Here is a 24,832-nt window from a genome sequence, read left to right on the forward strand (position 1 = left end):
ATTTGATGCAAGGTGGCGCCACTATTGTATTATACTGAAGTAGGTACAAGGGAAGAAGAGGTATATGAAGCAAGGAATAGGACAGTTGCTCGTGTGCGAGGCTCCGCGTGATACCGTGGAAAGTGTGTATTGTGCATTTCGTGCGTATTGCATCCATACATTGTCAACTGCTTCTCACGAGGTACACAAATGCAGTTCATAAAGATGGTTAATCGAAGCACATTTCCAAATAAATTCTCCCAGCCGGTGACTGAGTAACAGTGTTAAACCTGACGCGAGGTCCTCACCCGCGTTAGGTGTGTGAGGGCCACCTATCCGCGTCCAAGCTGTGTCGAGTATTCAAGTCATGGTATCGAGGTTCGACACGAACTTCGGTTGTGAAGATTTTTTCGGGACTTATCGTTGCACCCAAGACATGGCTTGTGATCGTGGTGATTCGGACTTCGAGTTCATCATACCGCCAGAAGCGCCGGTCTTCGAACCGAGTATTGAGGAGTTTCACGACCCCCTTGGCTACATCGCAAAAATACGACCGATCGCAGAGAAGTCTGGCATTTGTAAGATCAAACCGCCGCCTGTGAGTAGATCCTTTTAATGTCTACATCTATTTTTTTTCTTCTTGTGCTTTCTCTTTTCTTTACGTTATTATAGAAGGACACATTGTATATACATTTATTTGAAAGTATAATTAAAGTAAATTGATAACTTAATATTTTTTATAATTGACAAACGTGCAGATATGCACACACGACCTCGTTTACGTACTATGACGCTTCCATACAACATCACAACTGTGACATCACAAAATAAATGAATTCCTACGTAACATGTATTTACTTTAAAAAAATTATCCAATGATTAAAATTAATTTCTTATTATAACATATTTTTATGTAAATATTAATAATTGTTCTTTTTTGTGTTCATGTTGAGAAGTTAGAATTTGGCAAAAGTTATGTTTTTATGTTTGTCGACACAAGACAAGATAATATGATCAAAAGGGAAGAAAAGACTCCGATGTGTTATCTCGAGGGATTTTTATTTTGTTCTGTATACTAATATATTAGTATTTGTACCGATATTTCAAGCATATTAATATTGTTTCAACTGAGAAATTAAAATTGAGAATGATAATTGAAATTATTAGAAAACAAAAAATTCGGAAATGAAATACGTTAGATACTCGTTTCATTGCGACATTAATATCGTTATAGCTAGAAGGTACGCTATGTAAAATGGCCGAGACAATCGAAACAATGTCACCTTAGCAAAATGTCTTGAAACCTTTCCGGAATTCTGTACGATATTCATGACAACGACGGAGAAAGCGCTATAATAATTATTAGCATTTGTGACTAATATTCCTAAGACAATTGCGTTATCGTTATTATATTGATGTATTTGATATGTATTCAGAAGTTATTACTACTTTTTTTTTAAAAGTATAAGTAAAATGAGAAGTTTTTATATAAATAAATATATTTAAGTTTTATCATATTGCAAGTTCTATAGAAATTTCTGTATAGTTTGATCTCTTTAGGCATTTTATATAATTCTTTTTTGTCTTAGCAAATTTTCATGTTTTACAAGATGAAAAGCAATGCGCAGTACTGTTAAAATCTTTTCGCTATCTTTAAGGTAATATTGACTTTTTGTGAATTTTAATTTTTTAATTTAATTAATTTTCGTAAATTATTCGTTTGATTTATATCACCATTAGAATTGATTTGAGCCACCATTTTGATTTCACATATGTAAAGAAAAATTTTACAATATAAGTTCTAAAATTATGTTCTAATTATAGATAGTGAAATAATAAACTTATTAAAAATTATTAATAATTTCAATACAAAATTCTAGTACATATTGATTACTTTATTGATGATCATATAACATGAGTTTAAATAATTATTTAAAAATTATATGAATTTATTTAGTATTGTAAAAATTATACAATCATTATATATTTTAAGTGCATCATAAAAATTTATTTCGATATATTTAAAATTAGTATTTTTAATTATGAATCAGAATTTAATTTTGATTTGAATTTTTTATTTAAGTGATTTGAAGATATGGTAAATTTTATAAATTCATATTAAAATTTTAAATATGGAGTATCACAATATTTTCAGTTTTTTGATAAATGACATTTAAATTTCTAGTATATTTTTGTTATTCTAATAAGGATAGATTTATCATTTTTACTGATAATATTTTTCTTCTTATCGAACATATTTTGTTAATTCTTACAAAATTGATTTTCTTTGAAATGATAGTTATTTTTTTGTTGACAAACCGGCTTTTTAAAATCTATCTGACAGACTTAATCGAATGTTAATCTATTTAATCTATTTAATCTTTTCCATTACTCTTTAAAAAAAATTTATATTTTGTAACGGGATGACGCCATTACGGAAATAACTATGGTCACGGCATTAAACGGTCGTCATATATGGAGAAAATCTTTGTAGTATTTACGTATTTTCAACCTGAGATGTAGCAAAATGCATCACGCTAATGATATATTTTTTCTGTTTATTGTATTGGTATAATTACATGTTATGGTAAATACAATAATTATAAATGTCATTTAATTGCATCGAACTTGGTTGCATTTTTATTTTGGCCGCTTTACGTATTTTATATTATGTATTTTTAAAAAGTCAACAGATCTTACAATGGTATTGCGTCACGGAAGAGATGAAGCTACGAAAGCATTTATCGATTATTTAGACATATATATTTATGTTATACTGTATTCATCAATAAGTTCCTAATATTTTAGAATAAATAAAATAAAACGTAGTAATTTTCTTTTTGTTTTTTTATATTAGATGAATATCAATAGAAAATTCGTAATCATATTTTTATTATTATATTGCACATTATAAATTTATATTTATTTTGTTAAACTAATTAAATCTGAAGACTTATAAGTATTATTACATATCATATACCTAATTTGCAAAATATCATTATTTCTTTTTTATATTAATTTGGATACTTAAATTTTGTTAATACATTATACATTAAAAATTATAAATTTATAACATATATTTAAAAATATTAAAATTATAAAATATATATATATATATATATATATATATATATATACTTTTGTTTTATGTACTACATTAAATTTATTTTATTAATGAATTATTTTTAAATATTTTATATTAATTTATTATAATTTTATATCATATTATTTATTATAATTTTTAATTCTATATAATAATACTATATTACTATATTATGACTTTATATTTAATATTAATATATTTTTTACAAGTAAAAAGAAACAATATATGGAAGTCAATTTCTTTTCTTTTTTAGAATTGGCAGCCACCATTTGCTGTTGATGTTGATAAATTCAAATTTGTTCCAAGAATACAAAGACTAAATGAATTAGAAGCAAAAACTAGGATAAAGCTTAATTTCTTGGATCAAATTGCAAAATTCTGGGAACTTCAAGGTTCATCTTTAAAAATTCCTCTTGTTGAACGCAAAGCTCTTGATTTATATTCTTTACATAAAATAGTCACTGATGAAGGTTTGTTTTATTATTTAATTCTTTACATCTGATTGAAATATTGATGTATTAATTATATATTATTTTTAGGTGGAATTGATACAGTAACGAGGGAAAGAAGATGGGCAAAAATTGCAAATAAATTAGGTTATCCTTCTGGACGCAGTGTTGGAAGTATTCTAAAAAATCATTATGAACGTATTTTATATCCATTTGATGTATTTAAACAAGGAAAGACATTGACAGATATTGTAAGTTTTTTTTTTTTGTTGAATTGTTTTTTTAAATCAATATACATGTTTTTTGTATGTTAAATTACAGAAAATTGAACCAGATTCTAATGTGAACGAGAAAAAAGATCGAGATTATAAACCACATGGAATTATATCACGTCAACAAATTAAACCTCCAACTGAGAAATTCTCACGTCGGTCAAAAAGATTTAGTGGTCAAGAAGAAAAACAGGAAGTATCTATTAAACAAGAAGATTGTAAAGAAGAATGTGATTCTGATAATGATTGTAAAGATGGAATTAAAAATAAACAATATGATGATAAGGATAATAGTAAAGAACTTAAAAAATTACAATTTTATGGAGCTGGTCCAAAAATGGCTGGATTTAATACCAAAGAAGGAAAAAAATCTAATAAAACTAGAGGTGTAAAACTTGTTTATGAAGTTGATCCAGTAAGTAACATATTATACATTATATATAACATATTATACATTATTTGATTATGATTTATATTTATAAAAATTATTTTTTTTATATATGTATATTTTTATAGTTGGCAAAATACATATGTCATAATTGTGGAAGAGGTGACAATGAAGAAAACATGCTTTTATGTGATGGATGTGATGATAGTTATCATACTTTTTGTCTTATGCCACCATTGACAGAAATACCAAAAGGTGATTGGAGATGTCCAAAATGTGTTGCTGAAGAAGTTTCGAAACCAATGGAAGCATTTGGATTTGAGCAAGCACAAAGAGAATATACTCTTCAACAATTTGGAGAAATGGCTGATCAATTTAAAAGCGATTATTTTAACATGCCTGTACATGTATGTCATCTAAAGCAAAAAAAATATATATAATATAATATAATATAACATGATTGTAAATATTTGGTATTTATTTTTTTAGATGGTGCCAACATCATTAGTAGAAAAAGAATTTTGGCGAATAGTTTCTTCAATTGATGAAGATGTAACAGTTGAATATGGAGCAGATTTACATACAATGGATCATGGATCTGGATTTCCAACAAAAACTAGTGTTAATTTATTTACATGTGATCAAGAATATGCTGAATCTTCATGGAATTTAAATAATTTACCTGTTTTACGTGGAAGTGTCTTAGGTCACATTAATGCTGATATTAGTGGTATGAAAGTACCATGGATGTATGTTGGAATGTGTTTTGCAACCTTTTGTTGGCATAATGAGGACCATTGGAGTTATTCCATTAATTATTTACATTGGGGAGAACCAAAAACATGGTATGGTGTACCTGGTTCTCAAGCAGAAAGATTTGAACAATCAATGAAATCAGCTGCACCAGAATTGTTTCATAGTCAACCTGATTTACTTCATCAATTGGTTACTATCATGAATCCAAATATTTTAACAAATGAAGGTAACATGAAATTATTTTTTTATTATTATAAAATATATTAATTAATCAATATATAACATATTAATTAATATTTACATTTGGTTTTTTAAGGTGTTCCAGTATTCAGGACTGATCAACATGCAGGAGAATTTGTAGTAACATTTCCAAGAGCATATCATGCAGGTTTTAATCAAGGATACAACTTTGCTGAAGCTGTAAATTTTGCTCCCGCTGATTGGGTATATTATTTGTTCCAAGTTTTTCTAGTGATATATATATAAATAAATTTATATTTAGTTTATACTGTTTATATCTATATATTTTGTTTAATAGCTTAAAATTGGACGAGAATGTATAACACATTATTCGAATTTAAGACGATTTTGTGTATTTTCTCATGATGAATTGGTGTGCAAAATGTCATTGGATCCAGATTCATTAGATATAGGAATTGCAACTGCAACTTACCATGATATGCTTCAAATGGTAGATGATGAGAAAAAGTTACGAAAAAATTTGTTGGAATGGGTAAGTAATTAATATTTATTATATTTTTTAGATAATAATTGAATGTTTTTTAACTTGTTATACATTAGAAATATATATTTAAAATGAAATATCTATATATTATATATATAAAATATAATTAATATATGTAATTATGTTATTAATTATTGTAAGCATTTTATTTTTTATTTATTAAAATTTAAAAACTTCTTATCATAAATATTTAAAAATTTTAAATGTTATCATCAAAATTATTTTCTTACTTAGATTATAATTTTAAATGTAAAAACTAATATATTTAGGTCAAACAGTATAGTATATGCTGAAACATTCCCTCACAAACTTATACATACAATATTACATGCATACGTTGGCACACACATAATTGTAACCATGCGGGCACACGCGGTGAAAGACGTGTGTGTGGTTGATATTACCAACCATTGGACATCGTAGTTTCACTGTCGACGTTATAATCGTCGTTAATGATTTCATATTTTGTTATTTTTGGTTAGCCTGCAGTCCTATCTTTAAAATAGTTTTTTAGTGCGATCGTTCCTTAGTTATCAACCTTGACTTGTTGATACCTATGTGGTGTGTCTCTGATCTTGATTATATAACTTTCATTGGTGAATAGAGGTTATGTTTTTAAAGTTTTGCCATGATGCTAAACAGGCATTATATTTTTTCATTATATTTTTATTTGAAAAGTTTTATAATTTTTTTTTAAATTTTATTGAAAAATATTAATGTCATTTTTAAATAAATTGTATATTTAAATTGTAAAAATTTTTTCTATCTTAGTTTATTTGCCCACAGATGGATACATGTGTTTCATTGTTAATCTCATTTCGCGTAATATTTGTAATATTTTTTTTTTAAATGTAAGAATAGCGAATTGTTTTATAAATGATGTTTGTGTTAAAAACTATATTTTTCAGGGTGTAACAGAAGCAGAACGAGAAGCATTTGAACTTTTGCCGGATGATGAGAGACAGTGTGAAGCGTGCAAGACAACTTGTTTTTTGAGTGCAGTTACATGTTCATGCCAAAGTTCTCAATTAGTTTGTTTAAGACATTTCACAGAACTTTGTGATTGTCCTCCAGAAAAACATACATTACGTTATCGTTATACTTTAGACGAATTACCAATTATGTTACAAAAATTAAAATTAAAAGCAGAGTCATTTGACTCATGGGTAACAAAAGTAAAAGAAGCAATGGATCCTGATAAAAAAAATGATAAAATTGAGTTAAATGAATTAAAAGAACTTTTAAATGAAGCAGAAAATAAAAAATTCCCAGAAAGTGAATTGCTTACAGCTTTAACAACTGCTGTGCAGGATGCTGAAAAGTGTGCAAGTGTTGCACAACAACTTTTGAATAATAAACAGCGTACCAGGTATTATGAAGCTTTTTAATTTCTATTCATGATAAATATTATTATTTGCATTAAATAAAGTATTTAAACTTTTTTATATAGAACCAGACAATCTGTTGAAACTAAATACAAGCTTACAGTAGAAGAATTAACTCTTTTCTATAAAGAAATAACAAATCTATGTTGTGAACTTAAAGAATCTGATGGGATAAAATTTATACTTGATCAAGTATTACAATTTCAAAAGGAAGCAGAAGAATTAGAATGTAAAGATGATTGTAATATTGAACAGTTAGAAAAATGTATTGACTTTGGAGATTCTATTTGTATTGAACTACCTCAACTTATACGTTTAAAACATGTAAGTATATGTAAATATTTATTTTTTCTAAAAATATATTCTTATTTTATATAATTAAATATCTGTTATAATTTATATAATTTGAAGAAATTAGCACAAATACAATGGCTTGAGGAAGTAAAATCTATTCAAGAAGATCCAAAATCTATACATCGTGATGATTTAGCAAAACTAATTGAAAAGGGTATGACAATGCCTCCTAACTTAAATATAGAAAATACTCTTTCAGACTTGCAAGCATTAATGCTTGCAATTGATAATTGGGAAGAGAAAGCAAAATTATATCTTCATACAAAAAATAGACAATCTATTGCATCTCTTGAAGAATTTATCCATGAAGCTGATAAGGTGGAAGCTTATTTACCAAGTTTAGATGTTCTTCAAGATACACTGAATAAAGCAAAAAATTGGACGAAAATGATGGAAGAAATACAAGCAAGAGATAACTTACCATATTACAATACATTAGATGACTTAATTAAAAAAGGCAGAAATATTCCATTGCATCTAGATGCTCTTCCTATTTTAGAATCTACACTTTCACAAGCAAAAACTTGGAAAGAAAGAACAGCACGAACATTCCTAAGGAAAAATTCACATTATACTTTAATGGAAGCTTTGTCACCACGAATTGGAGTTGGTATACAAGCGTTAAAAGCAAAGAAAAATAAAAATGAAGATTCTGTAGGACCTGTCTTTGTCTGTGATACAAAATTGGATGATTCCAATGATTCAGCAACTATTGTAGCTGCGTTTAAATTAGCTGAACAACGTGAAATGGAAGCAATGCGAAATTTAAGAGAAAGAAATTTAATGAAAACTGAAATAGATGATTCAAGGTATTGCGTTTGTCGTCGACCAAGGTTTGGACTTATGCTTCAATGTGAGCTTTGTAAAGATTGGTTTCATTGTAAGTAATAATTTTTCATTATAATAAATATAGATATCAAGTAATTGAATTTAATTATAATTTATTGAAATATATTGTTATAATTTTAGCAAATTGTGTACCTTTGCCAAAGACATCGTATAAAGGAAAATTTCCAATGTCAAGGGAAATTAAATTTTTATGTCCGTGTTGTTTACGTTCACGGCGACCACGGTTAGAAACAATTTTGGCTCTTTTAGTTAGCCTTCAAAAAATTCCGATTCGTTTACCAGAAGGTGAGGCATTACAATGTTTAACGGAACGTGCAATGAATTGGCAGGTGAGTTTCGCATAATAATTAAGATTAATGAATCATATTATAATATGTAATGATATACATAATATACATAGTATACATACATCGAATAGGATCGAGCCCGACAAGCATTAGCTACGGATGAAATTTCATCGGCATTAGCAAAATTATCTGTGCTATCACAAAAATTAGTGGAAGCAGCAGCAAGAGAAAAAACAGAAAAGATCATTAGCAGTGAATTAAAAAAGGCAGCAAATAATCCTGAATTACATCAGAGAGTACAAGCAATAGCACCACTTAGTGGTGTACATTCAGATGATAGTGCACTTAGTACTGCGGTATGTTTATTATCTTTCTATAATATTATATATTACATAAAATATAGAACGATATCTAAGATATATATATATACATATATTATATGTAATTAAATATATAATATATATTTCAGGATGATGATGATGATGTTGTTACTATTGATGATGATGAGCCAAGTTGCAGTACATTTAACAGTAACGAACATGCATATTCTTATAGTAAGTTCATATAAGTATGGTAATCATAATAAAAATTAAATATTAATGACGTAAACGAAGATTCATAATATTTATATTTTGTTTTTTTAGTATCCAAAATTCAACGTAAAACACAATCAAACGATACAACAGAAGTTGCTGTTGTACTTTCACAAACAGCAAGGTTACGTTTAGAAGAATTGATGATGGAAGGCGATTTATTAGAAGTTGCACTTGATGAAACGCAACATATTTGGCGTATATTAAGTCATACAAATAGTCCGAGTACAGTTCGAAAATATGCATCATATGAAGAAGTTCAAACTAATTTGAATCAAGATATAAAAGATGTTAAAAAACGCGGAAGAAAAAGAAAATCCGATGAATTTGAATTACTGAAAAAACTTGGAAGACAAAAAATGGAAGAGAAAAATTTAGCTAAACGCAAAGGATTACAAAAAGAAAAAAAGTCGGCAGGTTCTCCAGTGCCTATAAAACGTGGACCTCGAAAGGTATTTAAATTTATAAATATAATTTATCTTAAATTAAGATGTAAAATTGAAAATTGAATTTTACTTTGATTTTAATGTAAATTTTAGATGAAACGCAAAGAAGGTGAAGAAGGTCCAAAGAAAAGGGGTGGTAATAGAAAAAAAACTAAACAGGATACTTCAGATGAAGAAGATGATTGTGCGGCTGTCAATTGTTTGCGACCTGGCGGTAGGAAAATATTTTAATATAAATACAATAAAAATATAATAATATAATTATTATATCCTATATATTCTATATATTATATAGTGTTTTATATATTTGTATTTATGTAGGTAGAGAAGTTGATTGGGTACAGTGTGATGGCGGCTGTGAAGGTTGGTTTCATATGCACTGTGTTGGATTAGATCGTACAGAAATTGCAGAGGAGGATGATTACATATGTAGTAATTGTAAAGATGCAGAGCATAGCTCAGTGGTAAGTTTATATTGATATGTTTGACTATAACTTTTATATTAAATAAGTTTATTCATATATTCATTAGAATTATATAAAGGGTAGGATATTTTTAGCTGCTTGGTGGCCTTATTAATCTTCTCTATTATGTATTATTTTAATTATTCAGAATTATTTCCCAATTTTTGGTTTCAGTTATTTGATGTTTTAAGTTTTTTTATTTGCTAAGTAGTGTATGATATTATAGTTTTAGTGCAACATTTCTTTTATGTTGTCTATACTGTAGTCAAGAGCGCCAGATCCCCTAGCTGAATCATTAGGCCTGGATGCACTTCTTTCCCTTTCTCAATCTCAGGGATACCAGGGCACAGATAGTGAAGCAGACATTCAAGAAACTACATCCTTCGTCAGGACTTACTAGTCTACTTTGCCTTGTTAGCTCTGAACAAGGCTTAGGATGTTTATCAATTTCAAGTCATTAGACTGGGAATTTACACAGTCCGACAATTAATGTTACCTACAATCATCGTTCAGTCAATTGGTACTGCAGATTATCAGATGCCGTTTGATTACTATTGCGAGCGGATATTGGAGATAAAGTATTATAATGCAGTCGGATTGTAATCTTTACGACTATGAATATTATTTTTTTATTTTGATTTGATATGCTTTGCAAAGCTATCATTTTTTGTATGTATTATATTGCATTGTATTTTATTTTTCTAAGATAAAACAGATATTTATCAAGATTTATTGTTCAAGCACAATACATTTATACTCAAGAAAAATTAATTTCATGCATTGATATTTAATGTTAATTTATAACATTAAAACCTGCTTGCTTTTATCCAGAATAACATGTTAATTATGAATTAAGTACACGATTCCAATTGAAAACAAATCTTCTAAATCGTATTATATATTATACAGAACAAGTATCACGGATGAACCGTGATATACTACTTTGTGGTTTATATGAGGTTTTAGAAAATAGATATTTTGCATCCCATTATAATTTTTACTTCTTATCTCGTGCTGCGATTGTTGATGGAAAAAGAAAATATAGAGACCAATGACTGTTAAGTAATTAACGATATGCGTTAACATTATTTATATAATATGATAGTGTGAATGTGTACTTTTCATATGTAAAATATGAAAAGTTATAGAAAAACTAAGGAAAAGGAAGAAGAGTATAATTTGACCTAATGATTTGAGCGATCTATGTTGAGAGAAAAATTAGCGATGGCGATAAATATGTAACAAAGAAAAGTCATCTCAGATTATTTCTATTTAAAGGAAGATTCCGTCGGTTTTTGTATCGGCTTTTTATTGTAATGGTGCAAGAGAAGTTCTTTTGCGCTAAAATAGTATGTACAGATAGACTGAGATATGTGTGTATTAAGATACGGATATTATACATATATACATAAGAAATTAGATTGAAACGTAGAAATAAGTTACAATTTGTATAAAGAAAGAATTGACACGCAGATACATAGCATATCTATCTTCTTGAAACAATTTAATTGGAATTTATTGGATTTTGGACCAGAGTGTACAACTTATGTAACTTGTACAAGTCGCAAGTTGTCTGATTTTCATTTTATATCACATTTTTTGTCATGAATACTTAGACAAACATTTTATATTGTGATATGATTGATATCAGTGAAAAACTTCCGAATGGCCTAAAAAATATACATTATATAATGTAAAATCTATTTGTAGTATTGTAAAACATTAATTTTATAATTTCAACTGGTTAACATATAAAAATACTTGTTTTAATCTTTCTGTGACTATATTACATTTCGTAATATTTAATATGTTGATGATTTATATTTTGGTATGCTTATAATTTCATTTTATACACTCAACATTAGTTTGAGTTATAAATATTTAAAACTGATTACTAACTATCCTATATTAATTCCTGCATTATTAATATTCACATTCATGATGTAATACATCAATGTAGTATAATTAAAGCTTACTTATTATTTTGTACATTAAAGTATTATAAAATCTCTAAACGTTATAAAAACTTATACTATATATATAATGATAAGTATATTCCGTAATAAATCGTTTTATAAATGTTGTAAATGTTATAAATATGGATCTCATTCTTGATAAAACAAAATTGAAAAAGTAAGAAATATGCCACTATTATTGAAGTGAAACATAAATTATGCTATGTAATTTGTGTATCTAATGTTAACTCTGGTACAAAACCATGTTTCATGTGTTAGTTGATATCTACGTTCTTTAGTTATTTTTTAATGTAATGTTGAGCTGATTTTTGTTTTTTCTTTCTTTCTTTTTTTTCTTTTTTTTTCTTTTTTCCTTTTTTTTTTATAGTCCATTTTTTCGTGCAAAAATGTTATATGCGTGTCTCTCTCTATTAATATGATTTTTCGCACGATATATCAAGAAAAAAAAAGATATCTTTATGTAGATATCTTTGTGTAAAAAAGATATCTTTATTGTGAGTTTATCGATGAAATTGTGCTAGCGGTACAAGAAATTTTGTATAATTACTTGTTAAAAAAAAAAACCAGATAATTAATCATTGAGTTTTTACATAAACTAAAACTATAAATGTATGTTATGTATGGGATGACACGACATATACAGTGTGTTTTAAATATTTGCATATCGAAACATACCATGTGTATCGTCGGTGTTAGCATGATATGAATTTTGTTAACGAATGCTCATGTTCTATTATTAGTGTTTATAGCTTAAAAAATAATGATTGTTTTATTAATTCTGTTAACAGAATTCATTTTAATTATAATGATAAAAAAATATTAAACTAATATGCATCATCAACGATTAACATGTTACGTTTTCATTTAAAACAGACTGTAAGTCAAAGAATCGATAAGACATTATGTGTACACACATATATTTTTGTACAGATACAAAAAGGTTGAATAATCTCTTTGATTATTGCTCCGGGATACGCGGGAATGCAGTGAATTTCTAACGATAGTGTGTTTTCTGTATTATGAGATGAGGTATGAATTTCATTTGTTTTTTTTTTTTTTCATAACAAAAATTATATATATACGTATATATATTATATATATATGTATACATATGTACGTACATTGGTTATTATATTTTATACAAGGTACTTAGAATTATTTTTATTAAAAGTGATAAACATTAAAAAAAGAAAAAAAAGAAAAAAGAAAGAAATGAATAATAAATTTGTGTACTTTATACGATGGTACACTATCATTAAAAATACATTGTGATTAATGACATGAAAGAAAGATTGAAACTGCGTGATCATTCGTAGAATTTTTTCAAAATGAACATATTTGAACATTGTACTTTATCATAAAATATCAGCTTACACTGTGTTAATACTGATCATTCGTTTGGCATAATATAAGGCAAGTGCCTATATGTTTTCAAAAAATTGTATTAATTATCAAAAAGAAAAAAAATTTATTTTTCTTAATCTTCTTTATAATCAGCACAGTTGTCTAATACTGATTTCGGTTTTTTTTACAATGAGATATTTACGTAATTTCCATTCAATAATAAATTAAAATTCATTGAATCTATATAAAAAAAAACACTATTATATAAAAGAAGAAATATTATACTTTGACAAAATCATTTTTATAAATTAAATTTGTAATTAGAATAGTTATTGATTTTACATGTAATATGAAGTTTAGTTAAAATTAATTTTAACATTTATTTTGATCAGTAAACATATTTTTTAAAAATTGCTATCATAAATTTTGTACAAAATATCTTAAATGTGAATTGTAATTTCATTTGAAATTTTTGTTTTACTATTATTGTTCAAATTCTTGTTCATGACATCTGTTTATTTTTGTGCTAATTAATATTTATCTTTTGTGATTCTAAAATGTTGGCTTTAATTTAATTTTCTTTAATTTATATATAATGATTACTTACTATAAATTAGATAGTTCGTATTCATTCAAATAATACAGTAAAAACATGTTACTTAATTTCCAATGCACTATTGTTAGTAATCGTCTTTATATTAAACTCGATTGTTTCTTTGTTTCTTCTATGTATTGCAAACGCGTTCATGTCAAATGTGTTTTAGTTATTCCAAACTTCACCTCGCAAAAAAAAAAAAAAAAACAAACCCTTTAATTCCACCAAAAATTTAGTCTATAAAGAGAATCATTATCGTATATCTTATATTTATTACATTTTTATCTACTTGTGTTTTTTTTTTTTTTTTTTTCTTCCAAAACTAATTCCTTCATGAGGAAAGCTTCCAACGAATACGATCCTTTGTCATCATAACTTGCGTAAATAACTATTTTATTGTATAACATATTGTTTATTTCCTTTATACAAATCATTTTAGACAGAAATATTTATGAGACAGTAAATGTAATTTAGGGCTAAGTAGTGTTTAAAGTAGCCTTTATTTGTAAGATTATATCACTTTGATTTCCGATAAAATATATTAAATGTAAATGTGTATACGAACCATATTCAATACCATAAATTACTTTTTCTTTCTCATTATTTTGTAGTTAAAACGGATAAAATATTAGAAGAGTACAAATTTTTAATGTTACGTCCAAATAATGACATCGCATTGTAATTAATTTTTAAGCAAATGCATCAGACATTTGGGAAATTTTGTGTCAAATAACTAAGTCATTACTGATTTTCCATGATGTAACATTATTTTAAAAGGGGTCGGTGTCCGTCGAAGTATATTCGTGTAACTGGTGGGAGAGATAGAATGTCAATAAAGAGCAGCGGAACATGAAAGTTGGGGGAGACATGAATTTCTCGTTTATATGACGCACAACGGGAAGTTGAGCAAGCCTCGTCGGAAGAAGATTTGTGTTTGTGTAGGATAGAGCTTTCGGCAAAAGTAATATTTCAGACGTTAGAAGAAAGATTAGACTGTGAATATCATTTTCAGATGAATATTAAACTTTGCTAGGAATGACAACTTAACGTATAAAATATGACGAATTTAATTTTTTAATATTTTTTTGTACAAATTAATTTTGTATATAAAAATTTTGTTTTGTTGATAACAATGATTTTTATTTTAACGATAATTAACATTATTTAACATTAATAATATTATTAATTATTTAATATAAGTACATTAAGTAAGTAGATTAAATCAGATTAATTTAATAAAATATTATTCATAAATGCATGAGAGAATTATATTACTTTGTTTATTCGTTCAATGGCGAATTTTAATATCAAATTAAGCATGAAAATAGACTCTATGTCATATCAATAAATGACTCAATTTTTGCTCCTGATGTACTTATAGTACGTTTCTTACACACATTGCGCGTACAAAAAATGATTCACTACCACGAGATTTTATTATCCATTTCTGTAAAAGTTTAACAACTGGCGATTCATCAGTCTTGTATTCATCCGCGACATCTTCATTTTCATTTGTATACTTTCGATGACTAAATACATTATACTTTAAAATTGTATTTCAATCAAGTTCAAAAGACAAAGTTTTATGGTCACTTCCATTTTATTAAAAAATAAAGATGTTCAATGATCAAACATGAATTATAATTATCCAATCAGACATTCCATTTTGATATTTTAAATCGAATCGACACGAAATATAATACAGAATTATTAATATCGTTAATATTATCCGCAGGCGATAACAATAGTAAAAATGATAAACAACTATTCTAAAAAGAAAATGAATAAAAATAAAAATAGTTAACGGATTGAATATCTCTTTTTCTTTTGTTCATTCTCAACGTTATATTGAATTGGATTTGAATTTCACGTACAAATGTAATTACGAAGTCTAACCAGAACAATGTATATCTGCTTAAGATAACTGGTTATATTTTATGAATGATTATATATGTATAATTTCCTGTACGCGGAAGTATGTAATATTAATATTTCATTCCGAGTTCTTTTTATGATACAAGATCCTTGTATTTTTATCACGCGCGTTAAATTAATTTTATGATAAATGTAATTCAAAATAAAAAAAAAAAAGAATTTAACCTTTCTTAAAATGAACATATTGTTTATTAAAAATTTAGATTCAATTAATTAAAAATATAAAATGATGAATTCAAAAGTATTTTACAATTTTTATTTGGAAAAAAAATTGAAACTGTGAAAAATGAAATCGTTCCTAGAGAAAATCTTCTGTCAGATTGAAACCGTTCATTTGACAACTTCCGCCCTCAGGTTTTTAAAAGTGTAACGCCTCGATGAAGGGAGGAGATAGAACCAAATAGAAAACGCTTTTATTCTCTTGAATATTACGTATTTTATAAAACACAAATTGATATGTAAAATATCAGAATTTAATATTTTTTATATCACAGATTATTTAGAAAAACATATCTTTTGAATATATAATATTGAATAGAATATGCCATAATAAAAATATAATTAGTGCACATAATAACAATTCGATTATATTTTCTACTTGAAATTGTTGTGAATTTTTTCTGTGAAAAGGATAAAGAAAATGAAAGAACACTCAATAAGGAATCATTTGGATATTAAACAGATAAATGACAATTTATTTTTTTATCATATTTGAAGATTTTTAAAAAATTGCACAAGGAATAATATTTGTGCTACAGCGTCAAATAGTGGTTCCTTCGTACTCATTCGGTTATTTTCGGAGGCGCTCGGCTAGCTGGCGCGCGCTCCGTTTGGTCGTCGGTGCTTCAGTATTCGTTGCGACTCCGTAAAAGTGAGACGCGTTCTCGCGGTATCTGGCTGCTTCGTAACCGCGTCGTAACCAGAAACGCGTTCGTGAGGTGCGAGAACGCCTCAAGTAACCGTTTTTGTAACTATCCGCGTGTACCGGGTGAAAATTACCGACTCGTGTTATACATATCCTTTCTCCGATTGTGTGTACTTTGTACACCAGACAACAACTGGAAGAGAGAAGAGAAGAGAAGTAAAAAGGGCCACATAGGGAGAGCAGAGAAAGGAAAGACGAAAGGATTATATATTCGAACAACATGGCCACTGCGATCGACGACCGGCAGGAGTTGTTGGAGCAATTTCAAGCGGTGAGTCCTTTTATCTTTTTCTTGCGATGAACTTTGAACAATCGTGTTACAAGACATCCGTTGCTATAGTTTTTCGTTGATGTTGTACGTATTACTACGTACACCCTAGTTTCTTATCGATCGCCGGTTTTATCAGCATGCTTTCGTGGAAACCCACCCTCGTGAAGACTACGCCGGGTGTCGCCGCCCTGCAGTCAGTTTATTCGTTTTTTACGTCAAGCTTTCGCGAAATTTCAAATATATGCAACGTATTAGGGACTTTATCTTTTTTATAATTGCGCGTATTGAAATGAAAAGGTAATTTCTTTATTTCAAATTTATTAACATCATGTTTTTTATGTTTTTTTTTTTAAATAAAACTACGTACAAGTATGAATCATTGCATCAATTTTATGCGGTTGTCTTGTAACAAGGATATGAATCATACGTAGTCCGTGTAGAAAAACGACGTATACATGTTTTTCGAACGCATTGTTGATCATGACTGCATTTAACGTCAACGATTTTTCAAATCGATCGGGCGCATAATTACATACGATATCAAGTATTGTGACCCGGTCACTTTTCACTTATTCTGCCCAAGATACGTATGTTCACGCATCTGTAAGCATTCTCTCTGTTTATATTATGCGTATATAACGTGTTTTGCTCTGTATGTTCGCAAAGCTTGTTAAATAGCTTGGAACCATTAACGTATAACATAAATTACGAATTGAGCATTATCTGTTGTGTTCATAGTTCGCGTTACCGGTATCGAGTTTATTTACATTCTGTCTTACGGTAAAAACATCACCATAAATTCAACATACGAAATAATATTAATCATTTCGATATTCAAATTGTACTATTTTGTTTATTGCATAATTGTTTCTCATCTTTTTACGAGGATTTGCTTTTGCCATATCTTTTTAACGGAACTGATCATTCGATCTTTAATTTCTTCCGATAAATATCTCTAAAATTCCTTAATACCGTTATGACTATACCGAGAGGAGAGCTTCAACTCTCCAATACCGTATCGCTGTACTCTCACATATAAAAGAAAGGCCATGTGACCGTGATCGCACGTGCTTGTCCTTCGAATACCTATGGTTGTTCCAATTACCATAGGACTATTTCTCCACAGATATAAGCATACAATGCGGTGAGATGTACACTTTACTCATGATTTTTCGATCGATTTCGATCGGCTTCGTATCTCATTGTCAAGTCGTTGTTCCTTATTTCTACGAGCTCACGGTTGATTAACTGAGCGTGCAGTCTCGCTTTGCGAAGCTTTTTACTCTCGATCGTGACCATTAATTTTTTGTTCGTGCAAGCTTGTAAACTTGTAACTGTGGAGAAACTTAATATTGGAACATTTAATCTATCATTGCGAAAACGTGAGATATTAAGTTAAATACGAAGGGATTAAATTTTTTCTTTTGATGAAATCCACATTTGTTAAATATATAATTTAGATTATGTACAAATTTTTAATAAACTGATAACGGTAAACTTGCTCTACCTATATGATGCAACATATCGGATATTTTATTATAAATTATTCCATCTAATATCTATTATAAACTCCTCGTAATATCGTACAAAATAAAAGCGTAACCCACTCGTAGTTTTTTGTATCCCATCATCACCGTCCTATCCATCGAATTTGCAATTTATGAGTCACGGTCCTCGCCACTGCACGAGGTCTGCTTTCTCCTCCAAATATACTCGTGCAATATCTGGGCAACGGTGACCAAGTGTGGCGTTTAATTCAGCAGGATACAATTATAACCGTTCATGCGGATGGTGCTTAGGAACGAGAGATGAGAATCCCCTCGAAAACAATGACCTTGCTCAAGTACAAGGGAGATGGCGAAATTGCTCCCTTCCGCCGGCATTGTCGAGAAAGTCTTCAATTATCTTATTGATCGCGTTACCGGTGCGAGAACGCAACCCCTTCCGCGACATCCTGCCCGATGCAGCATTGCGAAAACGCATACACCGATACGTATTATACACGTTGAAAGGAAAGGCGAGGGGGACTACCCTTGACGCGACGCTCATGGCCCTAGGCGCGGCCGATTTGAAAGTTTGATCGCGGCGGCATCGAATTTTATATAACTCGATCACTTTTAGAGAACCGTGTTACGAAGAGCGGAATAGAAGGAGGACTATAATGAGAATAGAAATATTGCATTGGATTGATGAGTAAAGTGATTGAATTTGGAACAGAAGATTAAATAAACATTATCGAAAATATTGAGATGATTAAAGGATTGGAATAAAAGGATGAGAATTTGAGCGCATCGATCGAAAAATACTCAATTTCACGCCCTTTCCAGTTCAAAGTTGTTTTGAAATAATTTTTGAGCCGAAGAAATCGCGATTCATTTTATCAACTGGCTGGAGGCAATTCGATGTTGGCCGGGTAATAGGGTTGTTTAAGTTATTCAACCAGATCGAATTCCTCCCCGTAATTTCCGACGGTCAAGATGCTCGAATTATCGGAATGCTTAACTCGGTTCGTCTGGTCGGAGGACACGCGGATAGATCTAATAGACTTCTCCCTCTGCTTCCCGCCCTGTCTCGGATTTACTTTTCGGTAGCGAAAGTCGTTAGCGGAAGTAATCGAGGTGGGATTCGTATTTGCACTCCGTGAAGGGTGCTCGAAAGGGAGTCGTACCACTCCTCGTGACTCTAGAGTGTCCTAAAGCGATTATGGAACACAGCGAAAAACTTCTTCGTACTTCTTTTTTTTTTTTTTTTTTTTAATCGTAGGACGCGTAGAATAACTCGGGATTATATTCGTTGAAATACGATTATTAGTGTCCCATTTAATTTCGTCAATGAAGATAGATAACGCGATTACATATTATTTAATTTATTCGAATTGTTTTGAATTTTTAATCGATCACAAGTAGAGTAAGGTTGAAGAAAGAATATTGTACGGAAGAAAATTTGTCACGGTTAGAGAAAAATTCGCGTTGGTTGGCGCGTAATAGGCGGAATTCCAGATCAGATAACGACATCCGGAGGAACGATTTCGATTCGTCGAAAGCGTCGATTCCGTTCGCTTCGTGTCGCATCTGCTTTAAAGCTTGGCATCGGCTTTTTTAGCGCATCTAAATCACCCCTCGAGTATGTAAATATGTAGTACGCGATAGTGCCCGCGCGTCTGTGTGGATTACGGCCGCTCCGCTGCACAAGGGGTTGAGAGTCACCCCGTCAGAAACAATGTTGCGAAGAGTGTTCTTCTGAAAAGGGTGGCGATGCACCAACCCCGGATCTATCTTTTCCCAGTTTTCTTTCTCGCCTCGGGCGAGTTTCCAATTAAAAAAAATCCCGGAAATCTTGCACCTCTATTAAGAATCTTGTCTGTCGAGCGAGAGCCGAAAATTGGTTTACTTTTGAAAAATAATTCGTTCGATATTTTAGAAAGGTATTTTTTCCTCGGTATTTTTAACTCTCTACTCGAGCTTTATGATTTTTTTCGCTCAAGAAGAACGAATTTACGTTATCATCATCGTTTAGACATTTGAACGAGTTTTAATCTTTTCGAAGACGAGGAAAATATTTGATATATCGAGAAAACAAAATCTATATACATCAAAATACTCCCCTAATTTTACCCTCCAAAAGTTGTCCAATTAAACGAACGTATGATTTTCAAGGAGAAAAATTTCAAACGATCAGAATCGTTCGAATAAAATACGAAGCCCTAGAAGCGCATTCACAATACACTTGAACTAGTTTCTCCATTTGCGTTGGTAAAATGGCGTGGTAAATAAAGGAGCACGTGCGCTCCAACCCCCTGAAGCGTCCTTACCGTGCACAGACGCGTGCCGTTCTTTTCTTAACCAGACATCGTTGCTGTTGGTCCTTTGCAGCGCAACTAAAATAGACCATCGATGTTGCGCTCCCGAGAATTAAACGCTTATGTTTACCCGAGTTTACCGTGCCCGGCTCGCAGCAGGGAAGAAAAACACGGGCGAAACAATTGGAAGAAGGCGTTTTTACGATCGGTTTTAAGGGGGTAAGGCAAACATACTCGAGAGGAACAAAGAGGTATGATGTATATTTGGCTCGAGTATATATTTTTTTTTTTTATTGTAAATATCAAGAATGAAAAATGAAAAATCGTACTCGCTTATCGCGAGAATTTCACGGTTTATAATTCGCTTCGTAAGATAAGTAAGTTAACAATTTTTAACTCGAGTATTTTATAAAGCAATTGGACACAGTTCACCAATAGAATAGGTCATAAAAGAGAGTAGTATTATTAGTTGAGTTTACTCAAGTTTGTAATAGGATCGTTTAAATGAAAAGCTAACTACTCGATTAGTATAATTCCACAGACGGAGTTTTCGGAATTTGTTATTATATATTTCATGCATCGGGTGTTTCTCGGCTACCGTGAGATCGGTACCGCTTCGGACCAAAACTGTTTCATACCTGTGCGAGCATGAAATTAATGCAGCAACGGGTTGTTGATGTTCACGAAAGAGGTGTTATAATTTTATTAAATACACCACACGATAATAACTAACATCGCTGATTTTTTCCAAGTCAAAGTTTATTCCAAGTTTATTTCGCAAATAACTTGCGTTATCTATTCACACGATACGCCGACCAACGTGCCGACTCATTCGACTTTTCCTCCAATGAAATTAATTAAATCGAATAATTTCCCGTCAATTGTTCCTTGTCAATTTTCCCTCCCCCATTTTCATTTCATTTCAATCCATCTCCATCCATCCAAAAAAAAAAAAGAATCTCTCTCTCTCTTTCTTTCTCTTCTTTTCTTCATTCGATATTATCTCCTTTATCGTCGTAACGCGTGACGTTTCAATTACATCGGTGCTCAGTCAAGGATATCGTACGAAAGTCACCGAGATTAGAGGCTGTTTAAAGTGTGCCTCGCGAATATTGCTCAAGATAAAAACGCCCTCGGTCGAGCCTCGGCCGACATTTCGCAATATCGCGGGGAACAATTAATTGTCGGCTCTGTTGTACGCCGAATTTCTTCGCCTTTTCTTTCTTCTTCTCTTTTCCCCTGATGCAAAGAATATCGGGGGGGAGGCAAAAAGACTCGGTCACAAGGCAAACAATGCGTTCTGTTCGAATCGTTGCCCAACATCGCCGTTATAATGGCGTGCCGCGATTATTATGCAATTGCGCGTCGCTGGAATATTAAATGGACTGCGATCGACCGTTTAAATATAAGGTCGTTACGAAACGTCGTTTTCATAGCTCGAATTATGCCATTTTTCGCGCGTTTCCTTTTGTTCCTCGATTTCTTTTCGCGCGCGCGCGCGCGAGAGAGAGAGAGAAAGGAGAGGAGGGAAATAGATGGAACGTCACGTCTCGAGAGAATATTTCACGAGAGAAATCTTTGAGAATCAATCAGGGAGAAGCGCACTTGACTAAATAAAGAATCGTATCAGTCGCGTATGAGTCATCGGTTGCGTATGCAGCCAACAATACGAGATTTCGCCCGGGGAGAACCGTGCTTCCTCGATGATATTTCATTATCAGAAGAATAACACGCATTAGTCGAAAGTTTTCTGGAAGAATTTCGTGTATGGGGTGTCGCGTCGAATGCCACGTTTAATATGCGCTCGACGTATTTCGATCGATTTTCAATTCGCTACAATTAGTCCCCGTATTGAAATAAATACAACGTGGCAATATCGATATTAATAAATTTGAATTGCACGAAATGTATATTACTCGTCGTACGTACTTATTAAACGATGATTAATATTTTGCATTAATATCATGTTTCAATTCAAATTGATAAATGATTAAAAAATTTAATCACAATGTTTGAATATCTCTATCAATCGCTGATTTTCATCACGAATCTTTTCTAGTTCTTTCAAGTGAGAAATTAAAGATCCATGATTTATTTGCTGCCTCGCGTGGAGAAAGATCGGAAGTCGTGTTGAACGAGTGTTGAACCTCGGACGAGAAGTTCGACAATGAATCATTCGAGTAATGGATGCTAAATGATATGATAATTGCCAGCCTTGAAATTTGCGTACAAATGGACCGTGTCAAAGAACGATTCGGTCGATGATCGATCCCACCGTGTTAATCAAATTGCACAATTTTTATGTGCCTGTATAAACAGGAAACGTTGAAGATTGCAAACTTTCAGCCAAACTTTTTTTATCCCGGAAGAAACGCAAGATAGGGGGAACAAATATTGAAGGAGAGAATATTTCGTGGTGGGGGAGAGAGATAAGTAAAGCCGATTCTACGCATTTGGTATTCGCTGAAATGTCAAATATTCGTCGTTCGACGACCGACTCATCGTCTTTCGTCGAATAAGCGCACAACTACGATGTATATATCGATCATCGAATACGAAATATGTGTGGTTACAAGCCAAAATCTTGAAAAATTATATATATTTCGAACGATATTATTTGAATTTATCTTGGAATAAGCGCGCACGGTTTCATTAAAAATGACTCGTCGTTATTACAATTCATGCGCGAAAGATGGCGTTCGAAATACATAGGAAATACGAAATATTTGCAACGAACATGTGTTGATCTATTTCGATCGTAAAAAAAAAAAAAAAAAAAAAAGGGAAAAGAAATCTTTACGAACGACAAAGTTCAATCAATCATCCTTGGCAAACAGATTAATAACAATATCGTGATCGTTACAAGAACCCTATCTACGTTCTTTGTTCTTTAATATCCATTGTAATTTCGATTTTGATCGTTCGGCAAATGCTCGTTTGTTTTTTGTACCAATGCACAAAATATCGTGAAACTCGATGTTACTCTCTTATTGGAAGGATGAAAATAAGAAAACGGACAATGTTTCTCCTGTCCCCGCGTGCAGTCGCGGAAAAAACGCGATCATAAAACTTGCGCCACAAACATTCTCGTCTATGAATGTGCTCTTTATAATAGAGATATTCGTTGGCGTAAAATCCCTCGAGGAGGGGGAAAAAATCTTTGATGATTTTTCCTCGAAATCTGCCAATTAATTCTTTCCTTCCCGATTGAGTTAAAGTCGAGGCGAGGTGATGATATTCGCGCGCAATAGAATTCCATCCGTCCATAAAGAATCGTTTCAATTATATTGAAACTTTGGTTATTGAAATGCGATCAATGCCAGCTGGGGGGGTTCGATTCTTCCTACGGTTTCATAGATAAGCTAGAACGATTGCGAACATTCGATAGTTTCCATTCGCGATAGATATGGGGAACAAGGAGCAATAAAAATTGTTTGGTATGACTACTAACCGATGTTTTTCAAGTCGGTCGAGCTTTTGTTTAATTGTTTGTGTCGATAGACGGTAACAATGACGCGTTTATGAATAATAAGCAAAGATGACTGAACGGTTGATATATGTCGTTGTTCAAGGCTAAATAAATTTCGATTTTTTTCAAACAGTATTGAAGTTTATCGAAGTTACACGAAAATAAAAAAATTTTTTTTTTATATATCCTTTATTTTTCTCTACGAAATTCGCTACGAATACGTATTCTTTTCTTTTCTTTTTTTTTTTTATACATTTAATTTTTTAAAAATTTTACAATATTTGGATCGGTGTTTCAAGAATAAAAGAATATCGATTAATCGGAAATTTCTGAATTTCCTAATTTCAAATAATATTTTCCTTTTTAAAAACGCTAATTAATGATAGCTTACTCGAAACATCTAATATACTATATTCAATCAAAAATAATTCGATATTAAAAAAAAGAA

General features: G+C 30.6%; 2 protein-coding genes across 4 annotated transcripts in view; both read left to right on the forward strand.

Annotated features, from left to right (window-relative positions):
- The first annotated feature begins 346 nt into the window (after positions 1–346).
- Positions 347–10,841, forward strand: Kdm5 (Lysine demethylase 5). Of its 3 annotated transcripts, none has more exons than XM_003691389.4 (18): positions 347–577; positions 3,336–3,552; positions 3,622–3,782; positions 3,853–4,218; positions 4,320–4,598; positions 4,681–5,173; positions 5,264–5,391; positions 5,486–5,680; positions 6,601–7,061; positions 7,143–7,401; positions 7,489–8,311; positions 8,401–8,609; positions 8,699–8,923; positions 9,037–9,121; positions 9,212–9,612; positions 9,700–9,820; positions 9,928–10,070; positions 10,336–10,841. In XM_003691389.4, the coding sequence occupies exons 1-18, from the start codon at positions 347–349 to the stop codon at positions 10,468–10,470; spliced, it is 4,932 nt and encodes a 1,643-aa protein (XP_003691437.4). In that variant the 3' UTR covers positions 10,471–10,841. The 3 variants fall into 3 exon arrangements, with proteins under 3 accessions (XP_003691437.4, XP_086771340.1, XP_086771341.1); XM_086915214.1 differs by having other exon boundaries at positions 10,405–10,841; XM_086915215.1 differs by lacking the exon at positions 347–577 and adding an exon at positions 1,225–1,637.
- A 5,926-nt stretch (positions 10,842–16,767) lies between these two features.
- Positions 16,768–24,832, forward strand: part of Fim (plastin-2 fimbrin) — a 34,173-nt gene continuing 26,108 nt past the window's right edge. Inside the window, exon 1 of the mRNA XM_003691363.4 lies at positions 16,768–17,116. Within this exon, the coding sequence (XP_003691411.1) occupies positions 17,066–17,116 (51 nt within the window). The 5' untranslated portion in view covers positions 16,768–17,065. The remainder of the gene's footprint in view (positions 17,117–24,832) is intronic.

Source organism: Apis florea, unplaced genomic scaffold, assembly GCF_048593485.1.
Source record: "Apis florea isolate Af1SG1 unplaced genomic scaffold, ASM4859348v1 contig_3772_pilon, whole genome shotgun sequence".
NCBI lineage: Eukaryota > Metazoa > Arthropoda > Insecta > Hymenoptera > Apidae > Apis > Apis florea.

Coding starts and splice junctions, on each gene's coding strand:
- Kdm5 (XM_003691389.4), top strand. CDS start 347: ATGGTATCGAGGTTCGACACGAACTTCGGTTGTGAAGATTTTTTCGGG. Junction 5,174..5,263: donor AAATATTTTAACAAATGAAG/GTAACATGAAAT, acceptor TGGTTTTTTAAG/GTGTTCCAGTATTCAGGACT. Junction 8,610..8,698: donor AACGTGCAATGAATTGGCAG/GTGAGTTTCGCA, acceptor TACATCGAATAG/GATCGAGCCCGACAAGCATT.